Raw genomic sequence first — 20,325 nt, 5'->3', positions numbered from 1 at the left:
CTATGGTATGTTGCACTTCAGTGTGTGACTCTAATTTTGGCAAATAATTTATTTTAACTTGGATTATAAATATCGTTCAACAAAAAAATAATTCTCCCAACTTTAAGAATTTTTTTCTCAACATTTTATCCGATTTTGTGCTGCATGTGTACAGATGAGTTCACCCCAAAACAGCTTACCTATGGAACAGTGTTAGAGTAAAAATGCAGACGTGTGCACCTGCAGTCCCCACTGTACTTCAGCATACCTGTTATGTATTTCTTTATGTTACAAAAAATTTTCTGCTTGCTAGTTCATTTACTTGTTAATAGTCTTGTCTATCGCCTAAACATGGCAAGGTTGATACATTCCTGTGACGAACACATGATTTAAGTTCAGTGGCACGACCAAAAAAACGAAGAATTTAGCCCAAAAATGCTCATCACCATAAGGCAGGCAAGATTCTGCCAGCCTGGTTTGACACTATTTTCTCTGCCCCACTTTTGTTGGCTTTGTGAAAAATGAGCTTATAGATTGCTTTGTGATGTTACTTGCCACTAATACAGTAACTGCAGTGAATTTTAGTTTATCTACTTTAGTGCTGTACCGTATGTAAGGGTTCTTAAAATTGTCACTTAATGCTAACATGCTGAAATTTATTTGGGGTGTAGTTTATACTTTATTGGAAGATAAACTAAAGTTATGGGTTTCCAGCAAAAATGAAACATACTTGTGTTTTTAATTTCTGATTTTGAGGGCAGATGCAACACCTACAGATAAATCGAAAGGGTTTTTAGACACTTAAGTGGTTGCTGTGTTTTTTTATATGGCTGAGCTTAAATATGTTGATGCTAATTTAACACCCGAGTTGTATTAAACTTGATAAAATTTGATTGTTGTCAAGTTCTGTGGCTAGATGATTCGATGCCCAGGAAGTACTTAACTTTTGCTAACAAATTTTTTGTAAAATTGATTTTCAAAAAGATGCTAGTTTTCTGTTTAAAGCTGCAGATTCGGTTAAAAATATTGAGTCCGACTCTCTAGTCCTCAGCTAAAATAACATGGATATTCAGCAATCCACTCATAGGTGTCCTATAACTGATCCACCCACAATACACGATTGGAAAATATTCCACCATTTGCTATTACACTTAAATTACAATTTACAGTTGGCTGCCTAATCAGTTTTGAAATTTGATAGTGCATATGCACACATTGGACTCCGGTATGTTCTGTAGTCTTGCTCAAGTCCCGACTCCAACTCCGCAGCCTTGGGTAAACTAATATAAAAGGTAATAATATCCACTGTTTTGCATGTTTTTATTTATGTAGATTTAATGTGGGCACCTTGTAATATAAATTAAAATGGAAACCAGCAGTAAATTAAACTTCACCTATCCTTCGTATTATACATTTGTGCACCATGTTCTGGGGACGTTTTACCAGCATTGGAATGAACTAGACCACTCCCACAAGTTACCAACTGGATGGGTAAATGTTGTGCAAAAATATGCTGGAGTTCAATTGCTTGATATTGTTTACGTTCTTGTGCTTGCTGTTTTCTGGACTTTGCTCCGGCTAAGTTTGACGTCATGCCTTTTCCAGGTAATTCAAAATTTAACTTTGTTGCCTGTTATCGTTAAACATTTATTTAACTTGTTGTGTACATTGTTTTTTTCAGCCTGCAATAAATCATGCTGGTTTAGGAAAGTTGGAAACAAAGAAGGCCCCAGAAAGTATTTGGAAATTGCTTTTTTACTCTTGTACATGGTCTTACTCAATTTACCTTTTATTTTTCACCAAGCACAATTTTTTTTTTGATGTCCCGTCAATCTTTTTAGGTAGGATGGTCTGTTTTATTTAGAAGAAATGCAGTGCATCATGTGGTATTTACACAAACTAATTAGTTGTTTTAACAACTATCAATACCGATATTGGCTAGGTAACTAATAATTTTATTTAACAAAATTTGACAAAAATTTGAAATTAATCTTATACAAAATTTGAAAACAAAATTACAAAATTTGAAATTAATCTTATAAAAGTACAACGACTCATGGAATTAACTTTTGTTGGTATATTTGTCTAATATTAATTTCAAAATAGACATAAATAATAATTATTGCTGAATTACATGAATAATTTAAAAAAATTAAACAATTATATATAGTGATTTAATTTATGTCTAACGAGACATCTGGATCCTAAAATATAAAAATATACATAATCCAGTTCAACTTTACTACTAGGAGTAGATCTGGCATACTTTCATCATTTTGGTCACACCTGTCGAATATTTTAAAAGTTCTTTGAGTTTAAGACATCTTTCACTATTGCCATAATTGCTTAGTTTTTTGCTAAAATTACCTCATTATATCATGGCCATGTGACAATTAATTGGAACACAGTTTCCCTTTTAAATTATCCATTGCTTAATGTACAAACGTAATTCGTGTTTTAATTTTCAGATTGGAAAATATTGTCTGTGGTTCCATTGGAAATATACACTGCTTATTTGATACAAATCAGTTTTTATTTGCACTCGGTCTATGCAACCTTGTATGTAGATGTATGGAGAAGAGATTCAATTGTAATGCTTGCTCACCATTTTGTGACAATGTTGCTAATTGGATTTTCATATGCTTTCAGGTAACTGCTTGGGTAAACATAATGATATAAGTGGATATGTGTGCAATCATGTAAATGAGATAATAGCATTAAATCACAATGACTGGTCCACGAACAGATTTATAATGTATACATTTCTATATTTCTATTACTAATATAATGTTAAAGCACTTCCTCTTTTATCACGATAAATAAATAATTCAGTGGGTAAAGGCACAAACGGTATAGCTGTTTACTACAAACTGTTTTATTTATTTACCCTAAATAATCAGATATTAACCCCAACATATGGGTACATCTTAACTTAAAAGGATTATGTTTAATTATGCACATTTCCTAATTGTTTAACAACATTTGTTAAAATGTTTTAATTCTATCACTGAATTAATAACTATATACATATATATATATATATATATGTAGATGGAAAAGTTGTATAGTCAACGATGCTCTTTTATGTAAATAATTAATTATGTTCATAAACTTTTAGTCTTTTTGCACAAAAACTATGACACATATTATCTAATTTATTTTGTACCAGTCTTGTTGTACATTTTGTATCAATTCTACTAATTATTAAAATCCACCCCTAAACACCGTGGGATACCGTGGCACATCGGTCACAATATTTTTTTGGCGTAAAATCAGAACGCTTTTTAACAGTCACAGATTCAGCATTTTTTGTGGTCATGTCATTCAGCTATGATGCCAAAAAACTCATCATAGCGTGGCTGTGTGACATAAGAAAATATGGAACTTTAAGAGGCCTTTTGATGCCAGTCAAATTCTCGCGCAAATGTGCAAGTAAAAATTGGAATAAATGTATACAGATTTATTGAAATGAATTAAGAAATCAAAATAAATCGCACAAGAAAATTTGCCTTAACTATTATGCTTTTTGACAACTTCATGCGGTTTGCAAACAGCTAATAAATGGCTTTGATCCTGGTTTATCTTGACCAAATTTATAATGGTAAAGAATTCCTCCTGTAAACTTCTTCTATGGGAACATATGATAGTATGTATTTAAGCAACATATCTCCAGTGGCATTATCTATTATTCTATAAGTTAGTACAAAACTATTTTGAATTCCGCTGACCAAGAACATTTACACAACCAGAGGGTTGCACTGAACTGGAACTTTTTGAACAACTTTTGAGCTAATTTTACCAGAACGGTAATAAAAGGCGGAACTAAACTGAAATTTTGGGGTCACTCTAACCTTAAGTGAACCCGAATGTGTAAAAAGTGGGTCACTCCAGCATGATGTCATAGTATATAACTTAATAAGTTATGGTGGAAAAGAGATTTAAAAAAAAGTTTGCAAAATAGGTAAAACAATTTATTCTCGGTTTTACTGTTACGAACTATTAAAATATATTGCTTATTAAGTTATTAGTGAGGTATACAATGGTAATACTAGCTGCCGACACAGGGTAGCAAATACATCCGTAAACCAGTCTATATTAACTAGTGGATTACTTAAAAAATGTACTGATTTGCAGCAAGGTCAACTTTTCAGCAAATTAATGAGTTGTTGCAAAGCATTTAAGCAGAAAAAATATGTTGCTATCCATGAATATATTGTGTTTTTGTCTTTAGTTATACCAGTTGTTTTGGGTTCTCACTTTTACATGGAATCCCATGAGTCAGCACTCAGCACTCAGCACCATACTTTTTTGTTAGGCTTTTTTTTATAATAACACAACTAATATAAAATTACGGTGCAGGACTTTGTACTATGTTGAAAACTATATTTTAGGTATACAAATGTTGGAATTTTGATTCTTTTTCTACATGACATCACTGACATTATTTTGGAAGGAACCAAACTACTGGTGTACTTCAAAACAAAAGGAGGGCGATGGCAAAGCATATGCGATTTTTTGTCGACTATTGGCTTTGTGTCATTTGGAATAGCATGGTAAGTAAGTTTACCTAATTATTTTTATTTCAAGTATATTTTTAACATTATGGCAAATTGCCTGATTACTATCACTAGAAATTCATCAAAACAAAGGCCACACATTTTTATAAAATAAATTGAAAGATATTGAAGGACTTTTTAATGAAGTGTTTAGATTTTCATAGACTTAAAATTTGATCTCTTTAAGGTGTGTAAATATATAATGATGGTGTTTTGAACATAGGCGCTGAACGTGGGTGTGCAGAGCGTTTTTAGACGCCCTGGATTTCTGGTAGGGCGTCAAAACGCCCTGAAATTTGACCAAGTTGCACTCATAAATAGTGTGCAATTTCCACTTTGAAAAAAATGATGGATTTAAGATACGCCATTTTAGGTTTAGCATTGACACGAGTCTAGAAAAAGGTTGCCAAACTCCATTTTACACCCTGCTTCGTGTGCTGTAACAATTCCAAATCTTAAAACACGCTGTGACGCTTGGTCGTTCAATACCAAAGCATAAGCTTCCAATCGCGACAAACAGTAAACAAATTTGTCTTTCAGTACTTTAAAGATCACTATTTAAAAAAACTTAGTATAACCTAGACGCTTTGCCATTCAGTATTGCGAATAAATAATCGCGGGCGTATTATATTCTTCATTGACAGAGATCAGCATTTAGATCATTTCTTTGTTGTGAAATGAGTTGTTCGTGAGTCGCGACTATATGTTACCCTTAATCATTTTAGAGAGCGCATTTGCTATTAGTTAAGAAAATTACGAGAGACACAACTCATGGTTTTAATTTTAAAACACAGAAGCGTTAAATCGGTTTCCCAAATACTATTATGTTTTGGTAGTGATTCCTGACAAGTAAGCTTTTTGTACTGATTTCAAAAATAAAAACACACTGGATTTTTGAAAGTCCGGCGCCTATGGTTTTGAATATATATAATTTAATATGCAAACCCATTTCAAGACATTAAAAGGTTCAAAGACTTTGTGGCAACCCTGAAGAACATTATCTTTCCAGCAATAAATTAAGGTAGGGTTTTCAAAACCTGGTTTTGTAAACTGATGTCTACAGGCTTTCTGATGCTGAAAATTCTTCTAAAACTATTGATATGAATTGTTTGGCCCCAATATACTACCTGTTTCACATTTCTCAAGTTATATTAAACAATAAAAAAAAAATTCTGTAATGTTTTTCATTTTTTTGTAGAATCGACACAAAGTCTTTGAATCTGAATTGATTTACATATTAAAAAGTCTTTGAAAAAACATTTGTTTTTTAATATTTGTGTATAGTCTTTGAATTTATTTTATGTCCAGCTTAAGGTATGTGTTTTAAAAAAACTTTTCTTCGAAAAAATATCTAGTTTTTTCATTTTTCTTATAAGGGCCAGATAAATCTTAGGCATTGCAGTTGTTGGTAGGGTTGCAAAATTCCCGGGAATTTTCAGAGCCGAAACTTTCCATGGAAATTTTGGGAATTAACAGGAATTTTGGGGAATTTTAGGAAATTTGTGGAAACTTTTAAAACAATATTAATTTGATATTGAAACAGGAAAATAATGGCCTTATACTGTTTAGATTAAAAGTACTGTGTATAACTAAAATTCTTAAGAACATACAAACACATGGTTTAGATTATTAACTGCAAAAATGAATCATCACTAGGGCCTGCAAAAGTCAATAAAGTCAAAAATTAAGGACCTTATCTGTCCACAAATCAAAGAATAATGTTGTTTTTAGCACCTAGTGGACTGTTTACAAGAAGTTTATAGGTCAAAATAAAGTTAAAATTTACAATAAAGTCAACATTTTCAATACACTCAAAATTTGTCACATTATGGCTTTTAAAAAAGTTTTTGTGTTTCTTGAGAGTAATTTTTGTAAAAAATGTTGTGGGGGCATTGTAAATTAGGAACTGTGACACAATTAAACCATATTAACCCATAATAGCAAGAAATATGTCACAATGCCCACTTGGATCAGCACTACCTTTTATCGCAAATTGTCCATTTTTTATTATTTATTGTACGTATTTATATAATTCTTATAAAACATTTCCTATTCATAAACGTGGTCTTTTCGAAGATGAACAATTTTGATTTTAGGAATAGCCTACTGACATTCTGTAATACAAAAATGCCTAAGCAAGCTAAATCTATCGCCAAAAACACAACGCACTTTTATAAATCATAAGACAAAATATTACGGTTGGGTCTGGGCCAAAATATCCCCAGCTTACGGTAGCTAAATCTTTAACATTTGTTGTTTTGTGAGTTACAAAGTCGTTGTACTAGTTGCTGCCGGTTAGCATCTCCTCCTGCTCGTCTAGAAATCCTCAAGATAGTTTTTTTATATTTTTTCTGGTTGATGAAATATTAAACAAAGGTTTTAAACAAAATAAATGCCAAATTTGAAAATTCCCAATATTCTCATTATTCCCGGGTCCCTTAAAATTCCCGGAAAGTTTCCGGGAAAGTTTCCAAAATTCCCGAAAACTTTCCACCCCATTACGTTGTTGGTTGAATTACTGGGAAGAATAATGCAGGACATATATATATTTTAATAGTAATCTTACTTGACCTAATTATTACAAAGCAAACAATATATTTAAAAATATTTATCAGAATATAAAGTGAGCACTATGAAATTACTGTTTAGTTTTAAATTTCTTTCAAATACAGCTTAGTTTTTGCATCCAAAAACATTTCCGTTTATTAAGGTATTAATAACCTATTTTCGGATTATTAGGCAAGTATGCTGTGGGCTGTAGAAAGTTACCCAGTGGGCAGCATCTGGTGTATGTGCCATAGTTTAGTGACTCCTAGTCTAGACATATAGGGGTTTGTAAAATACTGTGTAAATGCCTTTTTTATAATTTGTTGCTGGTAACTGGCAAAATCTGTAGCTATTAGAATCATAATTATATATATTTTTTCTGTTAATGAAATACCTTCATTTGACATTTTTTCTTGGTGAATACATTCATTAAGTGCAGCATAAAACAAAAAGGAAATCTTCACTAAGTTTACCATGACTTTTGCTCATATTGGAAACTTTCTGATTCACAGGTTTTTGTTTCGCCTTTATTGGTTTCCCTTGAAGGCAATATATGCATCAGGATATATTAGTCAAAAAATCAATCCGGATCTTGTATGTTACCACTTCTTTAACGGCTTATTATTGATTCTGTTAGGAATGAACATATATTGGTTTATGGTATGTCAAATATTTTTCTTTTCTTGTATAAGTGGTCAATATAACAATTTTATAGAAACATTTATAAGCTTCAATAAAAATATTAGAGCCATGATATTCGATAAAAACTTCATTTTGCAGTTTACAGACGTTTCAGCAAAACCCATTTTTATGACCACAGTAATATAATAATGAAATAGTTTCGCCCTATGTCCACGATAATCGCGGGATCTCACATGCTATATAGTCATGCACATAGTCGCGTGGTGAATAGCCTGGTAACCGGCGCCTATGAAATGCACGAATGTTCAAAACCCATTGGGGTACTGAACTACTGAGTGTGTTAATTTAGAATTCCAAGTATAATCACTAACGGCTAAAGATGTTGCAAGACCGCAACACTCATGCCATCATCAGTAAAAACAATAAAACATAAAAAGAAAGAAAAAAATGACAGAAACAGCAGAAAAAAGGCAATGTATGGGTCAGTGCGTACCGCTAGGTGTTAAAAAGATATCGAATATCATGGCTGTAACATTTTTATTAAAAATACTAAAAAAAACTTGTATTGTGTTCCAAAGTATATATAGGCTTCACATTAAAAAACTTGATTTAATTCCAGTTTATTGTCAACATGGCAGTAAAAATACTGACTGGAAATGCAACGGAAGTTGAGGATATCAGAGATGAAGGTGAAGAAACAAAAGACAAGAAGATGTAAGTTTTTTTCATAGAACCTTTATCTTGCAGTTTTCTTTATTTTTATTTTTATTTGCCTATCTGTTTTTTTGCAGAAACTGATTAAATGATGGGAATTCGAAAATTCCTTAGCGTGAGTTAACTGGTACAATCGTAAGTTTACACAAGTTTGGACCTTCTTTTTTCGATCATATCTCAAACATATAACTTCACAGATGATAATTTCGTTAGTTTTACCTACTAACTTTTTGCTGTGCATAATAACGTTCTTATTAGAATGTACACTATGAAGAACAATTTTGTTTGGAGTCAATTATATGCATTGTTAGTGACAATCCTTAAAAATATATTTCATGTGCAGTTTCAAGTATTCCCAATGTAGTTTGTTTTTCTTAAACTGCCTTTTAATTAATATACTAAGCCTCAAACACATTATTTTTCAATACTGAGTCAAAAAGCAGTGTGAACTGTAAATATGTAAATGTTTTGTTTCTGGTAATTGTTATGCACTGTTTAAACTTTAAATGTGCAATTATGAATTTCGGTGATAGTGCCACTTCGTTATTATTTAAAATATCTAGACAATTTGTTTGTGCTGTGTTGTTTTTATGTTATCTTGTCAAACGAATTCATTTTTAACTCTCTTTAATTAATTAATTATTTGAGATTAATTGTTTTTTCATACAAATCGCTATTGAATTTTGGTTGTAGTAATGTTGCTTAATCATTACATAATCTTTTTGTAAAGTCAAATTATTTTTATTTGATTCTTAATAGCCATACTTTATCTGGAGTAACGGATAATAAGGTTTATAAACATATAATCAATATTAGTATGTTTGTGTTTTACTTAAAAATAAACAAAATAACTAATGCCAGAATTCTCGCCATCAAAGCTTAATGAACAGTAATGGATTTCAATTAATAGCTGTTTTAGCTTTTCTTAAATTGCTTTTCTTTGTGACATGCATTATCTTGTTGATGTTGCTTGCTTAGATTTAATACAGTGCATTGTATGTATCTACTCAGCAATATTATTACAACAATCCATCCTGTCTTGTCTACTGTGTTTGGGAATAGCTCTTTTTAAAGCTCCAATCATGCAGTTTGCATGTATTTGCTGTTTTGTTGTGGGATAAGCAATACATTTTTGGTAAATACCAACAAGCGTATTTGTTTCACATGTTAAACTTTTTTGGGAAGCCTATTTATCTTTGAATTTCAACTCTAAATACATTCGTTACCAATAATTAATTATATTCCGATAAATTTAGGACTTTTTTCGACAGGATAAAGGTAAATACGCAGATTACTGTCCAGTACAGAAGAAGATCGAGATCGTCTTAATTAAAAGACCTAAATTTGTCGAAATACGCCCGAAGTTCATCGGAATAAGGCCTAAATGACCAAGATAACGCCTGAAACTGTAGGGAGAGGGTATGGGTCGATCGGGGGCTGCAGGTGTGGCATCGGCCGTTTTGCTGTCGACGTTTGGATGCCCTAGTTTGACCTGCCCCGTTAGGGCCCGCTGTTTTTGCATTGGATTTTTAGCCCTGTTTGGGGTTAGAAAATGGGTATCGGTAAAATTATTAGGGGAGTTAGTGATGTACTTAGGGGGGATACGGTTTGAGGTTAGGCATAATGTTGTTTAGGTGTAATTCTGGCCATTTGGGTCTTATTCCTACGGGTTGTGGACTTATTTCAATTTAGACGGCAGGGGCCTACTACGACTATTAGGTATTTTGGTCTTATTGCAAACTGTGGTTTATTCCGACGTTGGTGTTGTTCTTACTTCGGTCTTGAATGGCTTGAGTCTCTTTTAAGCATAGAGAGTGATGTTTTAGTTAGAGGTTTGAATGTCGATGACAACGTTCATAAGGTTGGTTCACACTACACTCTTCTGGCGTTAACGTAAAAAGTTAAAAAAAAAACGCTTTCGGTTACGAAAGTTGAAATATCTTGACTTTTAGGCGCTTTCGGTTAGGATTGAGGAAATTTGCTGGCAACGCTTCAAGTGTGAATTGGACGACGCCAACGCTAGAAGCAAAATGCGTTTAGTGTGAACCAAACTATACGACACGTATGCTATAGCTGTAAGCAGGGCCGGATTAAGACCATGAGAGACCCTAGGCCAGGGGTGTCTAACAAGCGACACGCGTGCCAAATGTGGCACGCGACCTAATAAAAAATGGCACGCAAGCCCTCAAAAAAACACTAAAATTGTTATTTAGCCAATTGCCAAAAAAGTTCAATTTGTTAATCAGCCAATTGTCAGAAAATACTAATTAAGTTTGTTATACAGCCAATTAGTTTGTTCACAATATACCATTGTTTATAAGTTTAATGGTGAAAATAACGGCCCAAATAGACGTTTAAAGCGACATGCTTTATTTTCAAACGTTTAGGCAATTTCTAATGCCATCATCAGTGATATCGATACCGTTATTTTCACCATTAAACTTATGAACAGATCCGTATATAGTATACCATTGTTTGTTCACAATATAAAACAATCGCGGCAATCACGACAACCAACAATGACTTTTGATATAGTAACATTATACTGTGTGGCTAGCATTCACATAATATATATATATAGCTTGGTGTGAAGAAACAAAAGTCAGCTCACCGAGAGACATTTTGATGTAGTGATGCGCATTTCTACTAGACAATTTTTTTTTCAAGTTTAAATAAACGTTCTTATTTTTGGTAAAATAAGCGCTTTTATGATTAAAAAGAACTGGTTCGGTTACGAAACTTTGGCACGGGAAGAAGTTATAAGATAAAAATTGGCACGCCGGCATGTTTGAGTTGGACACCCCTGCCCTAGGCTATTCCATTTGTGAGGCCCCTCCCTATTTTTGAGGTCAGAATTTCTCTCTAAACAACACCACATGTCATCGCTTAATGTTATAAATATGAGTGCATTAAACTCTTCGTTCATTTCATTTTTCACATTCATGGGTGCACATTTTTAAATAAAATAATAAAAATTTAGTTAAGGCTGTTTTGCTTTTAATTTTAATTTCTTTGATCAAACAACCGTTACAATATTTGTAAAATTTATTTATGAAGATCAATAAGAAATAGTTACAGGCTTACAGCCATCAAATAGGCCTAGAGTAAGACTAGGCTACAATTCTTTTGAGACATTGTCGATCTCAGTTTGTTTTTGATGCTTTTAAGCCTTGAGAAAAATCTCTCTCCTCAGCAGTTAGTGACCATTAATCTTAGAAACAGTCTTAATATTGCTTCCACATTAGAAAAGGCAGCGTTTATTTTTTTCCTTGTCTCCATGAGGCAAATAAATAGATTGCTCTTCTGCACCGGTAAGCCCTTGGTTTTGTGTTTGTCTCACGTACAAATGAAATTGTAGAAGCTTATCAGCAAGTTTCGGGTCAACATCTTACGGATACGCTTCCTTTAAAACAGGGGTTCCCAACCTGTGGAACGCGAAGGTTTTTCAGGTGGTACGCGAGTAGCTTTCGTTTTTTCACAAAAACCTTAATTCACAACTTTTATATTTTGTTTTATCTGCTTTGTTACAAAAAAATTCCCGAAGCTTATTTATTGTTACGTAACTATCCCTGTTGTTTCCTACCATTACGATCTTCAAAATACTGGTCTCATCAATTGCCAACAAGGAGCACAGTTGCATTAAAACAGGGAGTCGAACCGGAACTTTATGAACCGGTTTTGGGTCAATTTTTTCTGAACCGAACCTGAACCGTTTTATTTAAGATTTTAAGGAGCCGAACCGGAACTAAACCGAATAATTTGAAAGTACCTGAACCTTAACCGAACCCGAACCTGTAAACAAAAGCGGTTCGCTCCAGCATGACGTAACAACTTCTATTTTACAAAGTCAAGTTACGTCATGTTCGAAATTTTAAGAAAAAAATATGAATATTGAATAAAAAACTCGTTCATTTTTTATTTTTTAGATATTTCAATATTGAGTTGCTGTTTTTTGAATTAAGTCACGGAACTTAGATTAAATGACTTACAATTCAAAGTTTATTCTCTACATTTATTGACCCACATTTTGAGATTTAACGCAACTTTGTATCTGAACCGGTTTTGAAATAACGATGTTCGAACCGGAGCTGAACCGTAACTTTTAAATTGCTTGAAACCGAAACCGGAACTGAACCGGATTCCAAAAAAATCCTTGAACCTGAACCGGAAAAGTCAAACGGTTCGACTCCCTGCTTTAAAAGGCGCACAATGCTGTGGGATAGTGGTCGTTATAATTATGTCAAATGATTGCTCTTGATAGATATTATCTACTGCTCCCCTAGGCCCAGCCATTCTTAGGTGGGCGCAAGCTCTACTCAAATATTTAACTTTTTATAATGATTTTATCAGTTCCTTGTTGCGCTAGTTATTAAATCTGCTTCTATGCTGCCCTATGCAAAAAACCTCAAAATTACACATATTTGGAAAAGTAACTGAAAAAAAAAAAGATTCATATTTGTACGATTTGCAAACTTTAGGCTACTATATGTTTTAATAGTTTCTCGCTTTTTTGCAATATTTGTTACTTATTACGGCCAATCGGGGCTGTGTTTAGTCACAATAGTACGATATGGTTGAAGAAGATCTAAGTTGTGCACCACGTCACCCTTTCCACAAACTGTGTTTTGTCTATTTTAACAACAAAACTTCAAAAAAAATGTTGAGCTTCGCGCCAACTACGAAATACCTTTTTTGCGCATCACTTATTGGGAGAAACTCTTTTCGCGCCTATTTGTAATGTTATTTGCAGTTAATAGCCTTTGGATTGTGTTCCATCATACTTTTTAAAACACGATTTCCGCAATGTTTTATTTTTTCACAACATGTCAGTCAAAATCAGCTTGATGTAAACCAAATATATCGAGCACGAGCAACTTGTTTGTGTCTCCCAAATTAAAGTTTATAGCCAATAAAAACCAAATAATCGCAATTTTTTGTGTTCGTGCACCGAAGAGTTAACTTTTCTATTTTCATGCTGTCGGATTGATATGTACTGTATTAGAAAAGTAACAAATTTATTTTAGCATTATTGTTTAATATCTAACGGGGCGTAAGGCACAGGACATTTATTAAAGGTGGACGCGGTAGAAACAAGGTTAAGAACTACTGTTCTAAAATAAGTGGTACGCGTGGCAGTACAGAGCGTCCAAGTGGTACGCGATCGTAAAAAGGTTGGGAACCCCTGCTTTAAAAGTTCTACGCCTCGTACAATTTCTACCTTAGTTGCTTTCAGATTAGCAAGAAAGAGGAACATTTGTGTAATGTCACTGTACACATTAGCTCTTCTTCTTAAATCGGCAAAAGTGCGTCGAGCACAGGGACAATGGAATTTATTTTGAACATTTCCTTTGCAGAAAGTTCACTTAAAGCGTCAGGTGCATTTCTTTGTCTCTCATAGTGACAGCTCTGTAGTTAATATTCGACAAGGTTGCTTTTGCTTCCTGATCAAAATCGTCAAACCCATCTACAATTTCGCTTAGAAAGTTTACAAGTGAACTGTACAATTCGGCGCAAGTACTTAATAACGATTCAGATTTCTGAAGAACTTTGCTAACCCTATGAAAACGACCTAACACTGCGCCCCCCTTATTAAGATGCAAACGACGCAATAATGACTGTTTACAACAGGGTCGGCAACCTTTTTTTAGTCGCGGGCCAAAACCAATCTCAGAAAGGTCTCTGCGGGCCGCACAAAATGCTAACTAAGAATTGTGTTTTTGAACTGTTAGAACAACTGTGAATCAGGCGGGCCTTGGACATTTTTTGCACTTAAAAGACGTGTTTAACTACATTTACAGAGGCAATAAAGTGTTGCGCAAAGCGCGACAAAAAGCGTTTGTTTAGTTTAAAATTCGAGTTCACACGTGGTCATCCATACTACTAAAGAAAAGTGTAATAAAACTACTTTGAGGGAACGCGATGACATTTAAAGTTAATTTAGCTGTGTGTTTGCTAACCGTTTTAAGTGAAGGTGCACCTGGCGAGCGAAGCGAGCGCGATTTTTTTTGGTATACTGGTATTTCTTTTAAATTTCTTGCAAGTTTTTATTAATGCCGAAAATAAAAAATGTTACGTTTTCCGATTTTTCGTGTCGCACTTGGCAGCCTTCCACGGCGCAAAGCGCTGATCTAGTTGAAAACGCAGCATCAAAATTGAAAAAAGCGGACGTATAATTAACATTCGCGCGAAGCGCGAAAAATTTTCGCAGTTAAGTAGTAAAAATAGTCAAAAAGTATGTGAAATGGACTTGTAAGTTTGTCAAAGAGGCGGCGAGCCGGATGAATTACATCGGCGGGCCAGATCCGGCCAGTGGGCTATAGGTTGCCGACCCCTGGTTTACAACGTGGTTGAAACCAGTTGTGTGTAGAATTTTCTACTCTGAAAAGCTTGATATATATACTTCAGGTAGGGTTTAAACTTGTCAAGTTTTGTCAACTTCGAAACCGAATTTCGAGGCCTCTGGACGTTGAGGCCCTAGGCTACAGCCTGCCTAGCCTATTGGTAAATTCGGCCCTGGCTGTAAGGCAAGGAAAATGCAATTTTAAATATAGGCTACATTTGTAATACACTGAGTCTATGCAAAGGTACATTTATTAGATGTTTTTATGTTATGGTTGTATTTTTTTCCCTTTTGTAAAAAAAATATTCTACGTTTCCAGTGATCTTACCTCATTTTGATCAATTTGTTTTAGCCGTTTTATAATACAGCTTTTCTATTGAAAGTAACACATCTCCAATATGAAGATTTAACAAAATACACGAACTGTTCACGTTTGAATGTATCTTTTTGACGCCACGTTATGACGCTTAGAGACGTCATGAACATGTTTCATGCGTTCTTTAGTTAGCTCTGTTTTCTTGAGACTGACACAGGGCGGCCAGAAAAACACATTCCGAATAGGCTCCTATCTTCTGTTTAATGCAACGAATTTGCAGTAATGCGTACGCCTCTTTAGAAATACAACAAGTCTTGTTAAATCACATTGCCAGCAAAATAGTGCAAAACATTTTCAGTCGGCATTTGCGATAGGACGATTTTGGTTCAAGATAGTAGTGTATATGTATATACGTAAACGCACAAAGATGCTTTACAAGAGTTTTTTAATAACAAAATTTTAAAACAAAGCTTATTATTCAAACATCAACCATAAGTATAAAAGCGAAGCTTAGGCGACCTAATTTAATTCTGCACTAAACTTTTTTTAAGTGAACACAACATAAGATGTTAACTTGAATAAGCTTGAATTAAATTAATATGAGCAATGTTGTTGTGTTTCTATCATAATTTTCTCAAGTAGGTAAGAAAACTTGCCCAAAATCCAAGTAAATCTAACCATACAAAACGTTTTTTGCGACCCATCAGTTGAGCTTTTGAGAATCACGGATTAAGTGTAAATACATTTCTGCTAAGTGCAAGTAGTAACGTTAACATAACGGCACAATATTGCTGGTAAAAACTCAGACAAATGGTAAAATGCGACAATTAAGATTACAACTTCAATTGATTGCTGTTTCTGTAAAGCATTCACAAAAAACACCATCCGAAAACAGCAGCAACACCCAAAAGGACCACCCCACTGAATATTTTCAACTCAAACACAATTTGCCTAAATAGAGGACTTTTTGTCATTTGGTCCTGAAATAAGCTGCCATTTTTGTTTTCATGCGGGTATGGTACATTTGGAATATCATGTTCCAAGTATTTACAAATAGAATCCCACCCATGAGCACTTTTATGTACTAGGCGTTTATCAGCTGGTACAGTATGCAAAACATAACAATTGTGTTTCCGGTACATCATCTTGTATAGCCTTTCATTTGCGTTCCATCCAATTTTAAATCGATGGAAATTTTCAATTCCAAATGCTAGATTAACTAGAAACAGTAAAAAAACATTTTCATTTAGGAGAATTAATTAGAAAAGTGGCAACGCCTTATTATCGAACACACTACCGTAAACCTTTCATTAAATTAAAATTAAATGCATTTTACATATTTTGTTGTATTTTTTTACATATTTTGTTGTATTCCTTATTATCGAACACACTACCGTAAACCTTTTATTAAATTAAAATTAAATGCATTTTACATATTTTGTTGTATTTTGTGTTAATAAAATTTATGTTATCAAATACACTATTCAATATTGCTTTAATATTCAATTGTAGATGTTCACAGTTATGATAATAACCCTACAACAATCTTAGAGTACAAACCAAAAAGGTGTTGTGGTGTCAGTGGAACAATTAGTCTGTATTTTTTTCCTGTACTAATTAACTAATAAAATTACCAGCAGCCAAACCATCAAAATAAGTCTTGTCCAAAAGGTGTGATTTTCTTGTGTTTATGTAGTTGCATTAGTGTGCATGATGAGATTTAATGAAGCAATTAGCCTTTAAATCATATTATATATATACTTATCACAGAAGGTCTAAAAAGAACAATGTTTGCTTAGTGCTAACCACCAATTGTGCTAGTAGGTGTCAATCAATTTGGATTCAAATTTAAGGATTCAATATTCTACTTTGAACATAACTAATCCTGATACATAATAAAGAATGCACAGCGCATTTGTTTAATACCTACATATGTGATTTGCTGCAGCAATAAAACTGTTTGCGGACGGAGAAACCATTAGAGCTATCCTTAGAAGAGGGGGCGTTTGATCATTCATGTTTTTCCAGCTCTTCCACCAAGAATCCTCATCCCTTGATGTAAAGATTATCTATTCATACACATAAATTTTTTTACAGACAAAGACAAAGAAGTTTTTACATCAGTAAAATATTGAATGGGTTGATAGGACTTTTTAATTTCGCAGCAGTGTGTTAAAATGCTATCAAATTTGACCAAGTTAGTACCAGCTGCAAAAACCTACAAATTTGCAAACACAACTTAACACAAACTTGCAAAAAAGTAGATAAAGTTTAGGCTTATAACAGTAGCTATGTTTAGAGTTAACACTCTTCCGGTAAAAACAACCCTGTTAAAATATGAGGGAAGCCATCAACTGAGGCCGAAATAGACAAAACTGTCAACCTGATTTACTTTTGAACACTGTATAACAAACTGCTTTACGTTGCCAAGTTAAAAAAAACTGTCACTTAAAATGCCCACTCTCCCACACTTGTTATTCAGTTAACATAAAAATATACGACTTTTTAAATTTTGTAACAGTTTATGACAGGTTATGGCTGTTTTATCTTTCGGTACAATTTGACAGAACAACAATATAGTACCTTTACAATAGTCCTTGGCACACAACAAACTAATAAATTACTAACATAACTGCTTTCATTAATTTTGTATTGGATGGTAGTATAAATAAATTATTATGTATATATTACGGTATGCTTATTGTTTTAGAGATGGATAGCATGTGAGCATTGTTTCTTTATTATAGATAGATATAGACCGATATGACGGTTTACGCACAATAATCGGTATCAGTAAATGTAGGCCGATACATTGGCCGATATTTTAGTACGAAAATATGATATAATTTTTCAAAAAATTATTAACTTATTGTATGCAAAGTTGGTAAATACTAAAATAAACTTGCTTTTCATCCTTATTAATAAAGTTACAATCACATAACATTTCTATTATATAGTTCATCTACATCCCAATGACAGAATAAATAATATTTGATACCTTACTATTTGGAAATACTCTGTAGATCTCTTCCCAAAACACAATAACAGGTCCATCAATTAAGACATCAACATCTTTGAAAGCTACATATATTTCTTCATCTGTGATTGTACCATTGAAGAACTTTTTCCAAGTATCCATTAAATCTACAATTTGTTCTTCATAGTCAAAAACATTATAACCAAGTAAACTCAATGCCTTTGATAAACTTTTTGTTCCAGTTTTCCAAAATCCAACGCAAAGAACTTTCATAGCCTTTTTTGTGCCTTCTTTTATTATATCTGAAAACTCAAAAAGCTAAAAACTTTAGTAAGCTAAAAACAAATTTATGGGCTTTGTTTAAGTTGGTTGAATTGTTTATTAGGTTATGAATTGTATTGGTATAAATATAATATTTGACAATCTTCAATTTTATGGTTCTGTGTCACACCCTCTTGTAAAGTTAAACAAAATAGAATATGAATCCCGTATCTTCATTAGTTAACAAACAGAAATACCAAATACAAACTTATAGATAGGTTGGGTAAGTTGTTATATAAAATAGGCTTACAAAAATGACTCAGAACAAACAGACTAACTTCAAACGCTTTGCAACTACTTATGTATACACAAAGAAATAGGCAGACATGAAAATAGTGTAGTAACAAAAAAAATAGAAGAGGCCATTCTCCTGGCTCGTCTGTTTACCAAACTTCAAAATTCACATCGGGTCTGCAAAATCACAATTGAGTTATTGCTGAAGCCATTTAAAAGTTTCATGTCACCATTAGTTTTCTAACTTTTGGTATAGGCTACAGCAATAAATCGTATTGTAATTTTGTAGATGCGGTTACAGTAGTGCGAATTTGGAAGTACGCTAAACCGGTGGGAAAACTTTGGCACTGGTCTAGAATCCTACAACAACGGGTTGCCGAGCAAATTAGCTCTTACTTGTACAATAGCATTATTCAAAGCCCAAGAGAAGCCACCCGTTGTCTAAAATGTATGGTAGTAGCGCCGATGTATGGTAAAAAAATCGGGTTGACAGGGTGCACCCTTCTAGCACATTTGCGTAAACCACCACAAAACAAACTTAAAGTTTTGCAATAAAATTACCAATTTTCGGGAATTCCCTATAATGATATTTTGCAAATTTCGATATAATGCGTAGAAATGTCACTGATTATTCAAAATGACTAGTTGAGGTGAATTAAAAATATAACAGCACCTTGTGGTCTCTGCATTATGAACCAGAATGGTAAGCCTGGTCAAATCAAAACGCAAACACACCTACGGAACGTCGCGTCAAACCTGGCATGGTCTCGCGGTAGTCCAGTGTGCCGGAGCACTGATATCGGCTAAAAACTTAGCAGAGATACAATCGTCAAAAAGTCACGCCTGAGAACCAATCGTGTCTCTAAAGTCATTATTATTTTGGTTTAAATTCAATGGCCGAATCACAAAGTCATCCACATGTGGCCCGCGTCACCTTTTTTCGTGGCCCGCGGACCACTGTTGAATTATTGTAATGCTTTACGAAACAAATATAAGTTACGAACGAACTGCTAGCATGTTCGAATAGTTTGATTATAATTACGTTTTTGCACTAATAATTTTTTTGCGAGTTACACTAATATATTAACCGGGTTCCCATCGCTCAACAACTCGGATATAGAGGGTGACAAGAAGGCACAATATTAGATGTGTTGGACCGGCTTTGAGGAAAGGCGCATGTGCGTCCTATGGCACTTAATTACTAAAATGACTGTTTTGCGAACTTATATGTTATATTTGCGTTTAACTGCAGCATGCAAATGTTTTACGTCTTTTTAATATGAACTTAACATAGAAAGTACAACTCAATTTGAATTACTTTTTTTGCCACTTTAAACTAATGAACGATCAAACATGTCGAAGTTCGAGAAAGTTTATATACAGGTTTTATGTGTAACTGTCCCTGGTGCCCTGACTCTTTACAAAATTCAATTTTAGCCAAATCAATCTACTTAAAACATTTTTTGCGCGAATGGAGTACGTCTATTTAGCGATAGTGTAGTATACAACCTCTTTGACTTAAATTTTGACAAGATAAACAACACACGGTTCGTTTTGTTCGCGAACGTTTTAAATTTTCAACCTTACAGTTATGGGGTCAATGGCTCTCAGAGCCTTTTTGCTTAAAACAGCTCGTGTATCACAAAAAATTTTTCGCGCTTCGCGCGAGCGATTTTAACGATTCATTCTTTTCGTTACT

The 20,325-nt window shown here is 33.7% G+C and overlaps 2 protein-coding genes across 2 annotated transcripts; one reads left to right on the top strand and one right to left on the bottom strand.

Moving 5' to 3' along the window:
- Positions 1 to 9,577, top strand: LOC146168494 (ceramide synthase 1-like). The gene is made up of 7 exons (XM_083388824.1): positions 1 to 1,584; positions 1,661 to 1,820; positions 2,448 to 2,628; positions 4,371 to 4,532; positions 7,595 to 7,742; positions 8,344 to 8,438; positions 8,516 to 9,577. The coding sequence occupies exons 1-7, from the start codon at positions 1,345 to 1,347 to the stop codon at positions 8,520 to 8,522; spliced, it is 993 nt and encodes a 330-aa protein (XP_083244950.1). The 5' UTR covers positions 1 to 1,344; the 3' UTR covers positions 8,523 to 9,577.
- Positions 9,578 to 15,402: 5,825 nt separating this feature from the next.
- LOC146168493 (uncharacterized) lies at positions 15,403 to 18,877 on the bottom strand. Its single transcript, XM_083389334.1, has 3 exons — positions 18,093 to 18,877; positions 17,025 to 17,163; positions 15,403 to 16,313 (listed from the first exon to the last, which is right to left on the bottom strand). The coding sequence occupies exons 1-3, from the start codon at positions 18,342 to 18,344 to the stop codon at positions 15,964 to 15,966; spliced, it is 741 nt and encodes a 246-aa protein (XP_083245460.1). The 5' UTR covers positions 18,345 to 18,877; the 3' UTR covers positions 15,403 to 15,963.
- Positions 18,878 to 20,325: the final 1,448 nt, after the last annotated feature.

The sequence above is a fragment of the Ascidiella aspersa genome, chromosome 1, assembly GCF_963924565.1.
Source record: "Ascidiella aspersa chromosome 1, kaAscAspe10.2, whole genome shotgun sequence".
NCBI classification, from domain to species: domain Eukaryota; kingdom Metazoa; phylum Chordata; class Ascidiacea; order Phlebobranchia; family Ascidiidae; genus Ascidiella; species Ascidiella aspersa.
Note: the sequence above shows the minus strand (reverse complement) of the source record. Positions and strands in the feature narration are given on the sequence as shown.